The sequence below is a fragment of the Agelaius phoeniceus genome, chromosome 5 (genome assembly GCF_051311805.1).
Source record: "Agelaius phoeniceus isolate bAgePho1 chromosome 5, bAgePho1.hap1, whole genome shotgun sequence".
Lineage (NCBI taxonomy): Eukaryota > Metazoa > Chordata > Aves > Passeriformes > Icteridae > Agelaius > Agelaius phoeniceus.
Window position 1 is genome coordinate 58200485 of NC_135269.1, and position 16626 is coordinate 58217110.

The 16626-nt window shown below is 44.9% G+C and overlaps 1 protein-coding gene across 7 annotated transcripts in view; it reads left to right on the top strand.

Moving 5' to 3' along the window:
* CELSR1 (cadherin EGF LAG seven-pass G-type receptor 1) overlaps positions 1-8413 on the top strand; it is a 166046-nt gene extending 157633 nt beyond the window's left edge. For 2 of the 7 annotated variants that reach the window (XM_054631425.2, XM_077179082.1), the window contains exons 29-35: positions 1138-1263; positions 1575-1711; positions 2173-2276; positions 3077-3244; positions 4114-4356; positions 4658-4922; positions 6236-8413. In XM_054631425.2, coding sequence (XP_054487400.2) covers positions 1138-1263; positions 1575-1711; positions 2173-2276; positions 3077-3244; positions 4114-4356; positions 4658-4922; positions 6236-6260 — 1068 coding nt within the window. In that variant the 3' untranslated portion in view covers positions 6261-8413. Of the gene's footprint in view, positions 1-1137; positions 1264-1574; positions 1712-2172; positions 2277-3076; positions 3245-4113; positions 4357-4657; positions 4927-6235 lie in introns of those variants that run through there. The other 5 variants (XM_077179083.1, XM_077179084.1, XM_077179085.1 and 2 more) reach the window with 5 other exon arrangements.
* The last annotated feature ends 8213 nt before the right edge of the window (positions 8414-16626 follow it).

The following is a 16626-nucleotide window of genomic DNA, read 5'->3' on the forward strand; positions in this document are numbered from 1 at the left end:
TATTTTGCCACTGCAACTAGTGTGCCCTGTAATAAATGCACCTACTCAGGCTATAAAACCAGGCTTCCACAAATCTAAAATAAAACTAAATTAAACATAAACCTGATGAAAAGGACAAAGGTCAGCAGCCAGAATTCTCCAAACTTGCCCAGAGAGGCACAGTGGTATGTGCCTTCTTTGAACTTACGTTTTTAAAGAGACATTTATGTGAATTTTATTAATGAATAATCCCGAAGTGCTAGTGCCAGCTAAGATCACATTTGATTGAATGTTAAGAAAGTGAGCTTGAAGTTTAAAGTTACTCTAAGTCAATTGCTTTGGCTGAAATCATGAAATTCAGGCTTCTTATGATGTTAGTACAGCTGCAACTTCATGAGTATTAACTTTTCTATACTGTGTGTCCAACCAAAGTTGATAACAATTTGGCGGCTGCATTAATTCCCTCAGAGCAAGAACATCTGAAGGCACACACGTGTGTGTGCCCTGCCCCCAGCAAAAGCTGTTAATGTGTGTTCCTGGCAGCCAATAACTGCCCAGCCCTGGGGACTTTAGTGGTTTTCCCACCAGAGGTATTGCTTAACCAAGCAACTTAGGTGACAGAAGTTGGGACCTCTCTGCTCCCAGTACCTCTTCACATCTCACAAGGCTTTCTAAAATTCTCTTAGACTCAGTGTTAAGGGCTCCTTTCACAGAAGTTGCCTAGTTCCAGAGGCTTTCACTAAAGGCTGTAATATTTTTCAGGTGCTGCTGTTGATTTTTTCTCATCATCTGTGTAAAAGCTCCAAAATCCCAAATTCTAAAATCTCTGCAATTTTCCAGTGGGACATTGAGGCTCCCTTTGGATTTCTTCCCAAATCAAGCTCTGCTCTGTAAATTCTGGAGAAATGCATATTTTTATATATTTTCCCAGGCCTTTAATGCACATTTGAACTTGGAATCAAATTATGAAGAAGTGCTAGGTGATCAGTCAATGTCATTTCAGTCAAGAAAGAAAATAGTTACTGCTTTTGAAATACACCGTCATGTACTACAAACTAGAATTTAGGGCTTGTTTCAAAATGGGTGTTCTCTAATATCTATATTTGCAATATGGTAGTAGTGAAGCATTTACATTTTCCTCTCTCTAAAATTATCCAGGGGCTGTTCATTTTCTTCTTCCACTGCGTATTTAACAAAGAAGTGAGAAAGCACTTGAAGAACACTTTAACTGGAAAGAAACCTCTTCCAGATGATTCCACTGCAACAAGAGCTACATTGTTAACAGTAAGAAAAAAAGCATTGGGAGAACAAAAACATCCTCTTGCTGGCAGAAGTTACCTAAAATAAACTTATAGGTGGCTTATCTGTAATTAAGTGAACTGAATGATTGCTTTCAGTGACTTGTACAAAGACTACTGATGGCTTCTCTCAAAAGTTTTTATTATTATTTTAATTGAAACCTTCAAGAGAAAATAATTCTTTTCCCTGGCATCAAAACCCATTTGGTTCTTTGAAACTTAATACATTTGTGGGTAACATGAGCTTCTGGAAGGATCATTCACTGTGGCTTTATGTCTTTTTTTTTTCCCTTTCAGCGATCTCTGAACTGTAACAATACGTATATAGAAGAGCCAAACATGTATCGCACAACGATGGGGGAATCCACTGTCTCCCTAGAGAGCACCGTCAGGTCAGCCAAGAGCCACAATAGCTACCTTGCTTATATTCTCAGGTAATCTGGTGGCAGGTGCATGGCTTTCAGGTGCTTGCCTTTCCTTTTTTTATTGCTGTTGTGGAAACCAGAGCTCTAGTTCAAATGCTACTTGGTTTATGTCTTAACAGTTCTGTTTCGTGTGACTGTTGTTCTCCTTGGTGCATTTTCTGTTGCATGTGTCTTTGGGGCAGGGTTCCAGCAGTGCAGTGGTTAACCTAAGAGTGATGTTACCTGTATGGGCCCTGCTGCTTGCCTGTTATAATTCAGCTGTGTCTCAAGGAGCACAGTTTAGCTCATTAGCTTTGGGCTTTTTCAGAGTGTGATTCATGTGGCACAAGGCAGATAGCCACATCAGGATAACCTCTGTCTCACCGTAAAGTGACTGTGCAACAGCAGCTGTCTGTATGTCTGCCTTGTTGTTAAAAACAACAAAGTAAAGTGACCAAGAAGGTTGTTTTTCTCTATTTTTCTTCTCAAAGGGATGAGGCTGCTCATAAACTCAGTGGATCCTCAAGTCAAGCAAGGGCTGGTCAGACTGAAGCAGATTCCTCCATTTTTCATAGGAATCCATCCAAATCCAATGGTAAGAATAATTTCTGAATGCTTTGACCCATTTGTGCACCTTCTTCTCATCACTTTCTTTGAAGTCTTCTGTAACAGAAAGAATAGTTGAAATAATTAGATGGTCTCATTCTCATTATGCTATTGGCAAAACACGCTGTGCAGTGGTTCCCTTGCAAGGAAATCCTGGAATGAAAGTATCATATAGCTGCTGCTTGTGATGGTTTAATTTCTATCTGATGCTGCACCAGCTATTGACAGTTTATGGAGTCTCTTTCTCACAAATTATTCACTGTTGCACTTGATTTTTAGTTGGAGAAATTTTAATGTTTGAGACCTTGAGGCAATATTCTCCTTTACTGCTCTGTGGTTTGTACAAAAAAATGAGAAGTACCTTTTGTCTGATTTCCTTTCATTTTGGTCTTGGCATTCAATTTTTTTTCCTTGTAGCAGTTTTTAAGTTAAGTTCATTTCAGATTCTTGGTATTTCTAGATATCTTGTTTTTCCTGTGTGTTGTGTTCAATGAGATCCAATAGAGTTAATGTTCTGTATGTTAAATAGGGAAAAATATGTTCCCACTCTGTTCTGCACATCCTGTACGTGTAAAAGGTCCTGCCCACTAGCTGAGCTGAGTGGTTGTGCTTCCCAGTGGTTGTGCTGTAGTCCTTCTGAGTTTATCCTATGTATTACAGATGTAAGAGCTCATTCCTGTCATGGTCTGGACCAATGCCTGTCTTTCCTTTCTCTTGTGCATTTGTCAGGTAGATTTGTTGAACTCCCATTTACACTGTCACCCCTGTGTTTCCCATGCACATTTGCAGAGCACGACTCAGACTCTGACAGCGAGCTGTCCCTCGATGAACACAGCAGCTCTTATGCCTCTTCCCATTCATCCGACAGCGAGGAGGATGGGCTCGAGACAGAGAAGAAGTGGAACACATCTACTTCCAAAAACAATGAACATGGCCCACTCCACAGCACACCCAAAGGTACCCCCAGTGCGAGGGGAGGGCAGTGGTGCTCTAAAATAGCTTTAGATTAGATGGCATAAATTTGTCACACTACCATGTGACTGAGGCAGCATCTCTACCTGTGTCCCTTGCTTCTATAGAGATCCTTGTTGTTTCCAGCTTAGAGACCTTTCTTCTTCCAAAGCCTTGTTCACAGGGGTGACTGAGTACAGAATCACACAGAATTGCACGGAATGCTGAATGCCTTAAGGCAGGCAGCTTTGCAGGCAGGTCCCCAAAGCACTTGGACAAGGCATTACCAAGCCAGCAAAATCTCATATGAAAAAGAGGAGAAAGAAGCCACTTTTTTTGAGGGCAGGGGGAAGAAATGCCTGCCTCTCCTCGTGCAATAAAGGCATTGGCGTTGGGGAGGTCCTGGACCTAAAGAGTTGGCAATCACTGACCATTAATATAATTTCTGTGGGTCAGGGTGCAGGCATTTCTAAACATAGTTGGTCCTCTCCTAATGAAAGGCAACTTTGAATGACAAACATCCGGGGTGTGTGCTGTGGAACTTAAGAGATACAGCACAGGGTGCCTGGGGTGCCCTCAGCCTTCAGAAACTAACCTCTCCAAGGAGGGATCTCTGACCCTGGAGAGCTGAGAGGGTGGGTTTGCCTTACACTTCTCCATAATTGAGCTGGCAACCTCACTCTGAGAGGGGTTTGCCATCCTACCAGGTGATTTTTGGGGATTTAATGCACCCCGAGAGCAGTGCAGTCCATCAAGGACTGACTGAAAGATTGCTCTGGTTTGATACACAGCCCCTCTCCAGCCACAGAGGCCAGGCAGTGGTTGAGAGAAGATATCAAAAGTGTTTTTTGAGCTAGTGTTTTTTTGCATTGCAGTTGATACCCTTCCCAATCATGTGAAACCCTATTGGCCCACAGAGTGCGTAACAGCCAGCGATGGCGAGGACCCCGGTAGGAAACAAAAACTCAAAGTAGAGACCAAGGTCAACGTAGAGCTTCACAGGGAAAACCAGGTGAACCACAGCAATGAAGCACCCCAGGACAAGGAGAACGAAGGGCAGCAGAAGGAGAACAGACCTCTGGCCCACCAGAATAACCAGCAGCCGGAACAGAGGAAAGGTAGCACAGCCAACCCAGCCTCACAGTTGGATTGGAAGACTGGGGGGTTAATGAGCATTAATTAGTTTAAAATGTAGCTCTGTCAGGGAAAAATACTTTCCAAATGGCTCCAACGTGTGTAGCCAGATACACCATGGGAAGCTAGTAGGTAGTTGCTGTAGTCTGATCTGTTGGTTATGAAATGAAGTGCCAATTTAGAAGTCTTAGTAAGAAATAGAGACTGTAACATCAAGCTTAGCTTGAAAAATTAAATCACTGATACACTTTAAAAAATTTTATTATTTCCCCTTTTCCTTCACAGGCATCTTAAAAAATAAAGTTACCTACCCTCCCCCACTGGTGGATAAGAATACGAAGAATCGTTTGCGGGAGAAGCTGTCGGATTACAATCAGAGCACAGTCTCATCCAGGACTACTTCCCTAGGGACCAATGAGGGGCTCCGCTCTCCTTCGGACTCAGGGGTAACAGTGAAGAATGTTCGGAGGGAGCAGTCTCGAGATCAGCTCAACGGCATGGCCATGAGCCTCCACGTGGCAACAGGACATGCTGACACCTCAGACTCAGAGTAAGTGCCACGTCAGGATGCCCTGGCTGACCTCCTATGACCTCCCCCTTCACCTTCCAACCCCAGACTCACACATGAACAAAACTTTCCTCTGGTGACTGGCCAGAGTCCTTCACCAGTGACTGTCTTGATGGTTTGCCCATACCATGTCCCCAGGCCATGAGGTTTCAGTCATGAGAAGGCCAAACAGGTATCATGGGCAAGGTGCTGTGACAGACACCTGCTACTGGGTCACCCTGGCATGCTCTGAACTGGCAGGCTGATGTGGTACTGGCACACTTGGACAGAAGCAGCCTTGCTCTGCCCTGCCACCCTGCCAGAATTGGGTGGGGAAAGGCACAAGGCTGTGGGGGGCATGGTGTGAGCATCCATCTGGGCAGAGGGAAACAATGGCTGAGGCAGGAGACCCCAAGGCTGGAGAGAACACCAAGCTACTGATCCTAAATTACCAGGCGTGTGATTCCCGCCGGCTGCATGGCAATCAGTGTGTGAATTTACCACTGTAAACTAAATCAAATATAAACAAAAGGCTGAGCAAGCTCTCAGCCAAAGGGAATGTTCAGAAACCTCATTACTCATCATAATTCTTGTGTTTCAAATTATGACAACAGCCATGTGTAAAGTCTCTGCAGGCATTTTATGCAGATAGTCTCATTTTTTATTAACATGAATAATAGTCTTATTCTTTCACCAAACCAAAAGAAAATTTCTCACCCAGCTTTAACTCTGGCACTGTCTCACCAGGCTTTAAATACCCCTGTTGTCTGGTGCACAGACCATTCCCACCTCACTATAAAAGCACATCTTTGGATTGCTGGGAGTTGGCTGATGAAGTAGATCCTAGTTAGCCAGGAAACATGGACGTTTTGAATAAGCCATAACTGAATAAGCTGCTACCAGGTAACACAGTCATTACTGGACAATAACTCACCTCAGCTTGTACTAAGCAACTGTGTTATCTCCAGAGCTTTGGCATAATGGAAAGCTCTGCTGTTGGCAGCAGATTGCATGAATCCATTTGATACACCAGGCATCTAGCAGCTTGTGAGATCTGTGTGTGAACCTTGTATCCTCAGCAAAGCATTAGACAAAAGCAAGCCCTATGTAGAAGTTCACTAAAGCATTTCTGTTGTGTACTGCCTGAAATTGTTTCTCCCAGCTAGTCTTCCCCTTCAGGACAGCATCCCCCTTGCAAGCATGGTAACTTCACAGAGCACCAGCCCTTAGTAAGAAGGATTAGCTGGGTTTGGGTGGAGTGGTTTGCCTGTGCCTGTTTAACCCTAAGCCTGCACAATCACTTCTCTCACTAACAGCGGCAGTAATGAAACTTCAATTTGAACCATCAGGAAATTGTGATCGCCTCTGCACGGTTCCAACCCCTCGCCGCGCTGCCGCTTCGGACTCCATCAGAGTGGCCACACGGTGAGGAGGATGAGGTGGGCATCCATTCCCACATGGCTTCACCTTCTGGCAGGATCCTGACTGCTCCTGGCACAGACACAGTGCCTGGCTGCCCTGGCAATAAGGGCTCTGTGTGGTACGCGCCTCCCACGGGAACCCACGCTGAAAACATGGAAATGGAAACGGGGTGCACTGTGATGGACAGATACCTGTGCACGGAGCAGGCAGTGCTGCAGGGCTTGCTTGTTACAGGGGAGAACCAAGGAAGAACACATTGCTTCCTAGTGGACCTACAATAAGCCTGAAGACAAGCACTAGGAGGTGTCTCTTGTGGAGTTTTGATGGCTACAGAGTGAACCCTTGAGGTTGCTGAGCTCTAGGGAGGAAAATTGCAACAAGTGTCCTTTGGTTTCTATGCCAGCATCTCTGTCCACCCCTCTATGGACACGTCGTCTTAAGAAAAAAAATCCTTTATATATATATATATAAAAAGTGTAGATACTTTTATATATTTTGTATGGTGTTGCTAAAGAAAAAGCTCCTTTGTATATTTTACATTTATACTGATCTTCTTAATTTGATAATAGGAAATCAATTAAAAAGATGTTTTGATATTTTTTATATGAACATTGCACAATTTTACTTGAATTTGGCGTTTGATAAGTAACTGAGGTTTGCATGGAAGCCACCTTCAGATACAATGCAGATTTCAAAGTAATACAGTAAAGACTACATCAAAATCCATGACTATAATTTATAAGTTTTGTTAACAGATTTTAGAACACATTGAGGGCATAGTATGCTTTTCTCATAACCTCTTCTAAAACCCACAAAAATTTCTTTTTTTTCATTTTTTGGTATTTTGATCTCTTCTCACAAGTGCATTGAAGTGTTCAGGAACTGAACTTCAGGTCTACACATATTTTTGTGTAAAGGTTCAACACAGTCCTTGTCTGGAAGAAGTCAAATCAGTATTTCCCTTACTAAGAACAAGATAATAATTGGTGTGATTGTATGGCTGTGCAACAAACCAGCACTCTGCATGTCTCAAGGAGAGGGCCCTCCTCCCATGGGTCAAGTTCTGCCTCAGGTGCAATATTTTTTTCCTCTTTCATGCTCACTGGATTCAGCACATTGCTAATCAAAGCAGAAATACAAGACTTAAAAGATGTCCAGATTTGTCTGCCCAGCTCTTTGACAAAGCCCTGGCTTTCTTGATATTTCAGAAAGCTCATGGAAGGCTTAAGGTTTCATGTTTCCCACAAAATGGGCTGGTTTCACAGGCATAGGAAGGTTAAGCGTGACCTGTCTGCTGTCTTCACCTTCCTGCAATGTTTACAGAAAGAGGAAAAGTAAGATGTGAAAAAGATTTCATCCAACAGTGAGGCAGAGCTCAGCCAGTGGCTCCCATGGTGGGAATACGTGACCCCAAGGATGACAATGGTGTGCCTGTGCCTGCTCTCTGCCAGCAAGGCTCTCAGGAGCTCCTTGCTCACCACAGCAGCCCTTCTGGGAAAATACTGGCTATTGTTTGTGCAAATGTGTGTGAAAGAGAAGAAACAGAAAATGGGGCTAAATAAAATGCAGGAGTTGAGGAGAAGATGAGAAACTGTATACTGTAATCTGGGTTTCATTATATTCCTATGCATTCTCAAAGTATCAAGGAGGCCTTTGGAAGGGAAGAGGGAGGAAAGATGCAGTTCCTTTAAAAATTATGCAACATCCTGTGTGACATTTTCTGACAGAAAAAAATTTGAATGTTTTAAGGGTCTGGCACTTGGCTGTGTGCTCAGGCATTGTGTATAACCCATGCTAGTTGTTCTTACATCTGTGTATGTATATTTTGTCCCAGTAGGTGTAGGTAGTTTTTATTTTGATCAGAATTGTCGCAGTAAATGAGGGTCAGTTGAATTAATGACAAAAAAATTAAAACCTATTTTTATGACTTTTTAAAAGCTTTATGGCAGATTAGACACTGGAAGTTTGTTTTTTTTTTTTTAACAAATGTATATTTATTAATGTGCAGAACACTGGAATTGCAGCACAGATGAAAGGAGAATTTACAATAAATTAAGAAATTTTTTTTTGAACTTGTATTCTTCCTCTGGTGGTTTATTTCTAAGTGCAGCACAAATAATGAGGGTCCAAATGTCATTTCCTGGGGATTAGCAGGAGCAGGAACATCAGGTACCCCTCTGAGCAGAGGCTGTACAGCACCAAGCAGCCAATGCACAGCCCCTTGCAGCCCAGGGCCCCGTGCTGGCACAGGATGCCTCAGTGTGCATTCCATTCCAGCCCAAACTGCAGAATCTATCAGTCCTGGGAAATGGTCCATGGAAGAGAAATGCCCTCTGCCAACCCAGAGCAAAGCAGATCACCAGGAAAGCATCAGATCTAGAAAAGGACTGTGAGAGCAGCTCGAGGGGAGTGGCAGCCAGCCCAGCCCAGGACAGCCTGCAGTGAGTGACAAGGGCCTTTTGGACAGTCTGGGCTCCATCCCAGTCCTTGGTCCTGCTCACCCAGTCCTTTCCAGGCTGCTGTGTCGTCCTCATTCATGCATCTCACAAGGCCCAGCAGTGACCTGCACGTCTTGTCAGCTTTCTGGAAATAAAAGTATTTCTCAGTGTCAACTAGCCAGGTGGAAAGAGCCTGGCTTCTGACTTAGGAGCAAAATCAAATCTTCAGGATCTTCAGTTTGGAAACAGCTCTGCCAAAATTTGCCACTAAACAAACTCAAGTAGTTATCCCAAAGGGAAACTGTTTTTAATTTCATTGTACAAGTGCACTATTTGGTGGAAAACTGAGTTTTTTCTCAAGTATTAGTTCAGCATTCTGTGGAGAAGCAGAAATAAGCCTCAGGCTTTCACATAAGCAGGTTAGTGAAGGGAGAGGCCAGCCTGTGCTCCTGTCTCCAGCAGTGACCTACAGCATATGTTTAGGAAAAGAGGATTATCAGACACACATTACGTGGCAAGGTGGCCCCTGCAGGGTCCACAGCCCCCAGCTCTCTGCAGCTCTGGCCTTCCCAGAGGGAGGGGTTGTGCTTGTCTCCAGCATTCCAGCTATTTCCTTCAGACATCTCTCATGTTGTTTTGGATCCATTTAAACTTCTAGTACACAGCAGGCTGCCTGATTCAGTCACAAGCAGCAAGAAAAATTTCTTCCTTCAGCTTCATTGCTGTCCCCCACACCTTTGCTGCTTGCAGCAGGAGAGGCAGTGATAATCATCTCTCACCTTGTCCAGGTCAAAGAGAGAGGCTCTGTCCTAGAGCACTTGAGTAATCTCTTTCCAGCTGGGCAGCTTGGATCTCTGTTCCACAAGCAGTCATGTAGCCCAGCCTCTTCAACAATATACTCAAATATCTTCAAATATACACAGGGATCTGTCTAAAATCCTAAACAATAATTCCAGTAGAATTGCCTGCAGTAGCATTTAAGAAATCTCCATTTCGTTCACTTCTCCTGTCCTAATCTTTACAATGATATTTGGCCTAAGCAAATTGTAGCAAAAATTCCATAATAGTTGCACCACTGGCAGCAGCATGGCATGGTAAGGCTGCAGTAACACAAGCAGTCATGTAGCCCAGCCTCTTCAACAATATACTCAAATATCTTCAAATATACACAGGGATCTGTCTAAAATACTAAACAATAATTCCAGTAGAATTGCCTGCAGTAGCATTTTTGAGGATGATGAGGTTTTTTGTCTGAATCCTTATGCCATGCTTAGGCACACAGCCTGCTCAGCTGCAGAGGATGCTCCTGCCAAGGTCTGGGGGATCACAGAAGGAGATCCCCAGCAGCCCTGGTGAGATATCACCACTGCCACACCAGCACCACCTGCAGCTCCAGGAGCAGCCTGGGATGAGTTTGGGCCTCACAGCCTCCACTGCCTTTATGTCCTGTTCACACTTGTGCAACTCACTTCTCCTCCCTAAAAGAAGCAATTTGTACTGGACTCATTTTCCATTTTAGTCTATTGATTTTTGGATCCATCTTCCAGTTTCTCACACTCATTCTGGATTTTAGTCCTGTCCATGAGGATGCCTGGAGGCAGCATCTGCAACCTTTACAAGCTACCTTTTGTTTTATCATTCAAACTATGAATGAAAATATCAAATACAACTAAGCCCAAGAGGGCTTTTGTAACACTTCTTGCCAAGCAAGTTTTTCACCTATCTCATATTGATTAACATCAGCTGCCCTGACAGCGTTTTGTGTATGAGAATAAAGTGTGGGGCAGTATCATTTACTGAGACATGTTCCATCTGCTGCTGCTGCTCCTTTATCCACTGTGCCAGGCACTGTATCAAAGAAAATCACATTAATCTGAAGTGTGTGTGGCAAAGAGACCGTGTTAATTCATGATTGTCTCCTAAATACTTCAAAGCATTTGTAAGAGCCCCCAGGAACCCCCAGAGCTCTGTGCTGTGCTGGTACTGTACTGTACTGTGGGCCCTTCTGCCTTGGTCAGACATCTGCTGCTGCCATCCCTCTGCTCAAAGATACTTCTAAATAGAGTATCCACTCCTTCAAACGAAGATTTTGCACAGTCTGAGCATACTGTCTTTATCTGAAGGGAGGCCCAGACTGATTTCCCTGTGGACTGATGCTTCATGGAGGTGCTGTGAGAGCCCAGCCTCTGCCCTGTGTCAGGAGACACTGCCAAGGTGGAGCAGAGCTGAGACCCTGATAGGGAGAGAGCTGTGCTGAAGGTGAGTGGTGTCCTGTCCCCTGTGCTGAAGGTGACAGGTGTCCTGTCCCCTGTGCTGAAGGTGAGTGGTGTCCTGTCCCCTGTGCTGAAGGTGAGTGGTGTCCTGTCCCCTGTGCTGGAGGTGACAGGTGACCTGTCCCCTGTGCTGGAGGTGAGGGGTGTCCTGTCTCCTGTGCTGGAGGTGAGGGGTGTCCTGTCTCCTGGCAGCTGCCACATGTCCCAGGGCCATTGGTGTGCCCTGCCCAGCATGCCCTGACTTCTGGGCCCCCCCTGACCTCCTCAAAGCCATCATTTTACATGAGATGCATCCAGGAAATAGAGATGAGCTCACAGCTCTGGCTTTCCAGGTGCTGCCACTCTCTTTCATTAAAATAGTTGTTGTGCAACCAGCTGGGTTTGCTGTACTAGTTTCTTACAGACTGGGGCTTTTCCCCTCCAGAGATGTAACAGTTTGCCAACACACCAACCCCCTGGGTAAGTGGGTAGGAAAACCTCTTGCTTTTGGTCATTTGATGGAAGCTCTTTGGAAGTTCAACTGGAATGATCTTGTTTGTATATTCTGCCTGTATTGTGCTTTCCAAGCAGAGAACATAGAGTTGGGTCTGTGTTTTTGATAGATTGATAGATATTCATGCACTCAAGGAAACAGTGAGCATGGGAAGTCCTGTGTGAGTATAAACAGGGCAGCTGAAGCAGAGGGTCCTTGTGAATGATCCATTCCCTTCAGGTTAGGAACATCCCACTGAATCCCATGCAAAGCAGGAGCAGCTGTGGTTGGGAGCCAGCACAGTGAACAAGTTTCCAGGGGAAACCGTAAATTGGCCATTGATTTTGAGAAAAATCAATACCTTTTATTACATGTTTATTTCCTGAATAAAACAAAGAGAAAGGGTTAACTCCATCACTTACTGATGCACAGGTTTCAGGGATGGAAAGGATCAGGGAAAAGTCCAGTTGGCTTAGGGGCTTTAGGGGTTAGGGTTCACACTGCTGGCACAAAATGGCCAAATGAATGGGAGTGAGCAGCTGGTCAGGAGGGTCTGAGCTGCCACCAAAGCACTCCTCACACACAGCTTTCTCCACCAGGCTGTCCAAGGAAAAACATTTTCCTGGCTGATCTTATGCAGGTTATGCCAAGCACAGTGACAGGGCAGGTCCCCAAGCATCCATCTGGATCACCTCCCTGTGGGCAGGTCCATGCCAGTGCCAGAGCCATCACCACTGAGGCAAACCCAGAGGGGCTCCCCCAAGGCTGGAGCAGAGCAGCAGCAAAGCACCCCTGTTTCTTCCAGAGTGTTCACTTTGCCTCTGTGGTGATACACAGACACACCATGCATCCCCTGGGATTTTCTGCAGGCTCCATCTGTGTTGAACATGCCTCTTAGGAGGTTTAACATGGAGCTTCAAGCCTGCTTTCCATGGCAGGTGCCCAGTACAGCAGCATCAGCTGCAGGAAGTCCATTGTGGTTAAAGCCTTGGACAGTTGTGGCAAGAAGCACTGGAGCAGAGCTGCCTGCTCTAATTCCCAGGATCAATCTATTGTGCTTAGACAGTAGTTACATGTTTCTCCTGATCCATCAGTGATGCTCTTCTCTGGCCTCAGAAAGAAGGCAGCTTGCAGGGAGCCACCTTGAAAGTCATCAGTCTCAGCTCTCCTCTCAGTATGGAATTCCCCTGCTTGCTCTGGAGCTCAAGCAGCACTGTTGCATTGCAGTGCAGAGGAGACACACCACATGAGGACAGTCTCTGCTCCATGAAATGGTTCTGTTAAATAAGGTTCAACACTTGGCTGCTAATCAGTTCAGAGATTCTTCTTGTGCTGTCTCCTCCACCCTAAAAGGCAGGTGTAAAACAACTCAGTGTAACAATCTTATACCATAAAATACCTTTACTATTTAAACCCAGTGTAGATTATTCTGATTTATTTCTAAAGGTGTTACTATATGAGTAAGTACTAATAGTATGTAAAGTGATTTTCAGTTTAAAAGCTACACCTGAACTTTCAAACTTGCAATAGATTGGTCACATGGGTTCACTACATATAGCAAATTTGCTAACAGGCATGGAGCTGTTGGTGTGACATGGCTATGGAGCCCTTCATGTACTCTAGAGTGGAAAGATAAAAATGTGTGAAGAGTAGTTAAGTGACTGGATCAAAATAAAAAATAACTTTAATCCAGCACCAATCTGAAGTCCACCAGATGCTACATGGCTAGTTATCCTATTTTTGCACACCAGTCCATTTTATGTTGACAATCCATCCTTCTTTGATGTTTATAGTTTCATGCAAAGCCTCATCCAGTGTAATGAGACCATACCAGACCAGCTGAGTTTGCTTTGCCACCAGGCAGGAGCTGCAGCAGGGCTGGGGATGCAGCCTTTGAGACAGATTGCCAAAGAGATCTCTGCTACCCTTTTTTAGATGCAAATTTCACTGAAGTCCTTCAAATGAGAGCAGAAATGTTCCATCACTGGTTTCCACTCAGTCTCTCCTGTGTTGCACTGAGAAGTGAGCAGAGCCCAGGATTTTCCTGCTGTGCTGGTGTTTATCAGCCCTGGAGAACACAGCAGACTGGGAGGCAGACAGAGGAAATCTCTACAGTACCTGTCACAGGGAAGAGGAGCACAGGGGGCATCTCCCCTGCTCCCAAGGACATGGCTGAACTTCCTGTCTCTGCTCTGGTCAAATTTCATTGAAATAAAAAGAACTGGATGCACAGAGGGATGAAACAGCTGGCTCCCACAAAGGCAGTGCTACATACATCTCTTTCCTCCCTAGGGGCATTCTTAGAGAAAAGGAAGAATTCACCATTTGTCTAGGAGTCCAACTTGAAGTTTTTTGATACAACCCAGATGTCCCATCTGCCAGCCAGAACTGCCACCAACACTGCAACCCCAGAGACACAAACCCAGGAGCCCTGCAGGAATGCAAAGCACCACAGGAATTTCTGCCATGAGTCCTCACAGCACTTCTGGGGAAACCCAGGCCAGAGTAGTCAGGTCACTTTTCTCTTGATGAATCTTCTCACTGGAGGTAGAAGATCTTCTGTTGCTTTTCACCACAGGGACTGATATGCTGTAATTACAGGACTGGTATTTTCCTGAGCCTCCTCAAAAGATGGTGCTACTGAATGGGAAAGGTGTCACTGAATTATGAGTGGGGCAGCCACCCAAAAAAACTTAATCTCTCCCTGTAGGCTCTGTTTAAGGGGTATCTGTCCATGTGTTTCATTGTTTCTAGGACCTTAAACTTGCAGAATGAGTTGGAAGCTCTTTTGTACTGAAGACATTACTCTGTATGCTGCAAACCTGCATAGAATGAGGAGTCCATTCACTTTTTGCATTCTCAAGTTTCTGCAGCTGGTGCTATACCTGTAGTAAAAAGCAAGATATTTTAGAAAGGAAAACCCCAGAAGTCAGTGCTCATCAGAACACTCACATATTCAAAGTGTAAGAATCTGGTACTAGTTCTCTATAGAAAAAAAAAAAAAAAAAAAAAAAGAAAAAAGAAAAAAACTCTTCCTTTTACCTCCACCCATTCAGGAACCAGAGGAGATGAAATTTGAGAGTGACCAGGAAACAAATGACCTGCACAGCCTGGCACAGGGGAAAGAGGCAGGCAGGACGTGCACTCTGGTGGAAAGGTGGCTGCTTTCCCTGCTGCCAGGCTGCCACTGGCCTGACCTGCCCCGTGGTCCCTGCCCAGCCCCAGTGAGAGTTTGGCTATTCAAAGGTGCTGCTCATGGCTGTGCTGCAGTGTCTGGGCAGCGTTATCCCTGCCCAGGGATAAGGCAAACCCACCGAGGGGCAATTCTTCCAATGGATTGGCTCAGCAAAAAGCTAAGACAAAAGGAAAAACCTCACAATTACAGATGTGCTACTGGCCCCCATCTCCCAGCAATGCTGCCCACGCTGGGAGGGATAACCGTGATGCCCTGGTGCCTCCTGGTGCTGAAGCTGGAAATGGCACATCACCTCCCTGCATCACTGCTGTGGACCACACTGGTGTGATTGCAGCATTCATCATAGGTAATTTCATTTTGTTCAGTGCTTTAAAGCACGAAAATACGTATAAGTACAGAGAAATTGGTTTTAAAATTAAATCTGAGAGTGTTTGATGGCCCTGATCCCCCTGCAGCTCCTTGTGCTGTCCCTGGCTGCAGAACCCAGCACAGTCCCAGCAAAGCAGGGACAGCAGAGACCCTCCAGCCCTTCCTGTGCTGAGGCCTCCAGGCTGAAAGGGTTCTTTTGGACAAAGGGAGGTTAGAAAATTCTGGTTTGGGAGTAAAGGTGGAAGGGGAAATTGTATCCTGTACTTTGAAACAGCCTGGTCCTGAAATCCCCAGCAGCAGAGACTATGCTGGGAATCTTCACTCCAGTCCCACCTCATTGCCTTCAGGCACAGTCTGCACAGGAAGCTGCACACACTCATCTCCAGCTTCCAGGCAGAGCTCAGCCTTGTCCATAGGGGCTGGATTCAATATTCATATATATAAAAGTACAAATTTAAATGCTGCATCCAAAAATTTGGGTTTTTGGGGTTTTTTTGCTTGTAAGTATGCTAAAAATATAGACCTACTCTAGAAAGGATAAAGCTTTATAAAAACAACAGCAGCCTTGTTCCCTGTGGTTTGCAACTAAAGAAGGAAAGCAGTTAGAGAGAGTGAACATTCAGTTTTGAAAAGGGAGGATGACAGCCTCTCTCAGTCCTAAAGGCCAATGCAAAGAGCCAATGCATTTACTGCTGGACTGGAAATACTGCACTGCCACAGTGCAAATGAAATCCTTCACCACACCTGTGCAACATCTCAGTGTTCCAAAGATCCTACCCAGGTGAAGAGAGAATGACAGGACAGCCCTGCTCTCCTTGGATGGGGACACTTCTGTCCTCCAGCAGCAGCTGGGGCAGGAACACTGCCAAGATGGAGCAAAACCAGGAGTGCAGTTAAGACAGGTTTTACACAAGCACTTCTGGAATAAAACTGCACTTGGAGTGCAATTTTTCAGCCATTGTACACTCAGAAACATGGGCTTCAAATATACTCACAGGGCACAACAGAGATTTCAATTCAGAAATTGAAATTAGCTGACATGAGTTGTGGTTTTTCAGTTACATGATCCTAATCATGTTATCACATTTTCTACTTTAGAAGGAAAGTCCTTTTCTAAATAGTTATGCATGTGAGTCCTTGAAACCAAATATTTCAAGACCTGAAAATCTTAATGACATCTTGAAAGTGAAATCATCTGTTTGCAATTTGTTGCCCAAAGTGGCAGAAAAAATGACCAAAATAAAAGAGAAAAGCCAATGAGTTGTTAAAAGCACATTGATGCTAATCTTCTCCAATAGATATAAAAAAGAAAATTGACCTACCAGACTGCTCCTACCTTATTCAAGCCCAATCTTGGCCAAATTCCAGCCTTGGCAAAGGCTGTGTGAGCAGTGGTGTCAGTGCTGGTCCCTTGCAGGGCTCACAGCTGCCTGACCCCAGCACCAACCTCTGCTCCCAGCTCACCCTTTTACCTCCCTCTTTCCAAGCTGCTTGGAAGGGCTGCTTTAAACATGCAAGTGTGGTGTAGCTGCACACG